Source organism: Vigna umbellata, chromosome 10, assembly GCF_029865625.1.
Source record: "Vigna umbellata cultivar VRB3 chromosome 10, Vumbellata_1.0, whole genome shotgun sequence".
Taxonomy (NCBI): Eukaryota; Viridiplantae; Streptophyta; class Magnoliopsida; order Fabales; family Fabaceae; genus Vigna; species Vigna umbellata.
Window position 1 is genome coordinate 15152265 of NC_142174.1, and position 4239 is coordinate 15156503.

The 4239-nt window shown below is 32.1% G+C and overlaps 1 protein-coding gene across 1 annotated transcript; it reads left to right on the plus strand.

Moving 5' to 3' along the window:
• Window positions 1-1028: 1028 nt before the first annotated feature.
• Window positions 1029-3788, plus strand: LOC148191994 (cytochrome P450 71D8-like). The gene is made up of 2 exons (XM_088100764.1): window positions 1029-2022; window positions 3016-3788. Exons 1-2 carry the CDS (start codon window positions 1114-1116, stop codon window positions 3625-3627), a joined length of 1521 nt encoding a protein of 506 aa, XP_087956890.1. The 5' UTR covers window positions 1029-1113; the 3' UTR covers window positions 3628-3788.
• The last annotated feature ends 451 nt before the right edge of the window (window positions 3789-4239 follow it).

The window sequence follows — 4239 nt, forward strand, 5'->3', positions numbered from 1 at the left end:
TCTGACACCTCGGAAAAAAAATCATGTGATGACCACTTTAATTAGATAGTTCGACACAATCCATTTTGTCCAATTCCTGCATACCAGCCTGACAACCTGACATCATTAAAAAAACCTAAATGTATGGAACTTGCAACAACACTTAGGCTGGCTTAGCCAACCCGACAGGTCAATTCAGTTAGTCTAATATCATTAAAATAATCTAAATGTAAGGAACTCAACCTGGTCCGCAACAACACCCAGACTAGCCCGACCAACCCAACAAGTCACTTTACAGTCTAGCATCACTTAAAAAAATCTAAATTATTTAATCTATAAACATGTTTTAGAAAATTCAAATGGAGATAGGGATGTTATTTTTAAATTAGTGATAAATTATTTAAATGTAGTTCCACATTTCCACATCAACTTATTTCAGTTCGATAACTCAACATGTTCTTAAGTAGCAGCCCAACCCAACTTGACTTGTTTTTAACATACCAAAATAAAGTAAAACTTAAATGGATCAAGTTGGAATGTTTTCTACCCCTACCTATACATGTGTGTTGATCATTATGTAACAAGCCAACAAAAATAACTCTTAAATGTGAATTTTTTTAAAATTAAACTAATTAACCTCAAAGCCAAGTTTAAATACTTATAACAAAAAAAATTTTGCTTATAACATTTAATGACCCTAATACTACTAATTTAATCATCACATAATTAATAACAAACCAGATCAAACACACAATATATATATATATATATATATATATATATATATATATATATATATATATATATTTCGAACATCAATAGTTAAATATTTTTATTAGTTGTATTAAATTTAAATCAAATTGTGGTTGAAAAAATATAGTCTATACTAAAAGTATAAATATATATAGAAGAATATTAAAAGTAAACATTTAACACACTTTATATTTTGAATGCATTAAATAATAGATAAACATGTAGAATAAGAAAAATTCAAAAAAAGATAAGTCGTAATCCATGGATTTTAGATTAAACAAAAGGAAGGATTGTTGTCCCAGGGGATTGAAGATTCTATAAATAGGAACGGGTAGCGCTAGGTAAACAATATAAACACTCGAGAGGTGACTCTAGAAAGCCATGGAAACTCAAACCTGCATCTTGGTTATTGCCTTCTCCCTAATCTTTCTATTGAATTGGTTTGCAAAACATTACAAGAATAAATCTCATGTCTCTCTCAAACTTCCCCCAGGCCCAAAGAGGCTACCCATCATAGGAAACCTTCATCAACTAGCAGTAGCAGGTTCACTTCCACACCGTGCTCTCCAAAATCTTTCCCATAAATATGGACCTCTCATGCACCTCCAACTTGGTGAGATTTCTGCAGTGGTTGCATCCTCCCCGGAGATGGCCAAGGAAATAACCAAAACACATGATGTCGCTTTTGTGCAAAGGCCTCAGTTTATTTCTGGGCAAATTTTGTCCTACGGGGGCATAGATGTTGTTTTCGCTCCATATGGTGATTACTGGAGACAAATGAGGAAAATATTTGTCTCAGAACTTCTAAGTACCAAGAGAGTTCAGTCTTTCTCTTTTATTAGAGAAGACGAGACGGAAAAACTTATCGACTCGATTCGAACATCAGCAGGTTCACCAATCAATCTTACTGGCAGAATTTTCTCGTTGGTAAGCACTACTGTTTCCAGGGCAGCATTTGGTAACAAATCAAAGGACCAGGATGAATTTCTACTTTTGATTAAGAAAGTAATAGGATCGGTTGGAGGATTTGACCTTGCTGATTTGTTCCCTTCGATGAAATCCATACATTTCATAACTGGGAAGAAGGCCAAATTGGAGAAGCTGCTGAGTCAGGTTGACAGGGTCTTGGAAAATATTGTCAAAGAGCATCAAGAAAAGCAAAGAAGAGCGAAAGAAGGGAGAGCTCAAGTAAAGGAGGAAGATCTTGTTGATGTTCTTCTCGGAGTCCAACAAGCCGACGCTGCTCTCGATATCAAAATCACCACTAGGAACGTCAAAGCTTTGATATTGGTTAGTAAAAATGCCGCCGAACACTTGTCTTTTAAATTGCTCATTGCTTATTTGTTTTTTCTCAGCTTCCAACGTTACAAAATTACGCACAAAAACTATTGTGTAACAAAAAAAAAAACATTAACACCTTTTTTAAATTTGTTGAAACAAGTGTTTTTTTTTTTTGGATAACCAAATTCAAACCATTCCCACAGTTACTTCTTCTTACGAAGTTACGTACGAACATGAACCAGCGATAGCGAATCGTGATTTGTTTTTGAAAAACAATGCATTCGGGTTTACTAATACGAAGTTAAGTAATTGATCTTATTTAGATATGTATGCGTTTCTTCGCGAACTCAATATTCAATTACAATATATATATATATATATATATATATATATATATATATATATATATATATATATATATATATATATATATATATATTTATTTATTTATTTATTTATTTATTTATTTATTGTTTGCAGTAAACAAAGTTTGAACCTAGTCGAACAGGTGGGGTTTGGTTTTTTATTTCAGTATTCCCATGATAGCCTTCGGCTTGTTTTACAAAGTAGCATATGTCTGATCTTTGGAAAAAGAGTGGGAAATTAAATGGTTGGTCATATATTAATTTTGATTATACTTGAAGAATTGGATTAATTGAGTCCTTTTGGTCAACTAAATTAACCAACTAAAATGGTGAGGTGAGTCAGCTATAAATATATATAATATTCAAAAGGAAAAGACACAGCAAATGATAAACACAAGTAAAACAAACGTAATTGAGAAAGAAGAGAAGGATACAATAAAATCTCAGCACCAAAAAGTTGACGAGTATAAAACAGTCAAAACTTCTAAAAATTACTTTGTCTTAGTCTTTTATAACATCATTTTTAAAGACTCTATCTTAGTATTTGTTTCTTCTCCCGAAAGTAATACAATTTTATTACATAAGTGCAAGTTCTCTTATCATCTTACCAAAAATTATGTGTATATTGTTTGACTAGGACGTATTTGCGGGTGGCGTTGATACTTCTGCATCAACAATAGAGTGGGCAATGACAGAAATGATGCGAAGTCCAAGAGTGATGAAGAAAGCACAAGCTGAGTTAAGAGAAGCCTTAAGAGAGAAGGAAATGATCCATGAAAGGGATCTAGAGCAACTTAGTTATTTGAAGTTGGTGGTCAAAGAGACATTGAGGCTACACCCACCAACTCCATTGTTGATCCCTAGAGAATGCTCTGAACGAACCATCATCGATGGGTATGAAATACCTGTGAAAACTAAAGTGATGATAAACGTATGGGCAATTTGCAGGGATCCGAAATACTGGAATGATGCAGAGATGTTTGTCCCAGAAAGGTTTGAGGGAAGTAGTATCGATTTCAAAGGGAATAACTTCGAGTATCTGCCATTTGGCGCAGGAAGGAGAATATGCCCTGGCATCTCGTTTGGGTTAGCAGGTATCATGCTTCCACTGGCTCGATTACTTTATCATTTCAACTGGGAACTTCCAAATGGCATGACACCTGAGAGTATCGACACGGTTGAACGCTTTGGAATGGCCATTGGGAGGAAAAACCAATTGTGTTTGATTCCCATTGTTTATGATCCTTGACTGCATGCTTCTTCATGTTCATGTATCAAAAGTATCATTTTTATGCTTTGGAAAAATACACTATTTAACACCTATATAGGTAAATAAGAGAGAAATATAACAATTATAGGTGATCTAGTATAGAAAATTATCATAAATGTTGTGAAGTTGTTTATACATAATCTCTTTTACTTTCTAAATATTCTGTCGTTATAAATCATATTAAGAAGTCTTTATATTGTGAGAAAAGAAACATGATTTTTTTTTTTTTACTTGAGTTGATTTTTAGTGATATATAGAATAGTAATATGTGTTAATATACATGGTAAAAAATACATTTTATTATTTTCATCGATCACTTCTCTAAATATGTTATATGTATTTAATAAATTATAAACATGAATTATTTGAAAGAGGTAGAAAATCAATTAGAAAGAAAAATAAAAAACCTTAAGAATGAATATTTTTGTGAAACCATGAAAAAACAATAAGTAATGTTATGTTTACAAGTATTTTTTTTTTAATTTTAGCGTAGAAAGATATATATGTACTAAAACTTTATATTTTTCTTATCATATTCTTAATCTTCTTTATATATATTGTCATGGAATAATTCATCTCGATATAGAGAAA

What these genes read in the sequence shown, in the direction of transcription:
- LOC148191994 (XM_088100764.1), top strand. Translation starts at nt 1,114, where the DNA reads ATGGAAACTCAAACCTGCATCTTGGTTATTGCCTTCTCCCTAATCTTT. An exon ending in ACGTCAAAGCTTTGATATTG is followed by an intron (nt 2,023 to 3,015) that starts GTTAGTAAAAAT and finishes TTGTTTGACTAG; the next exon opens with GACGTATTTGCGGGTGGCGT.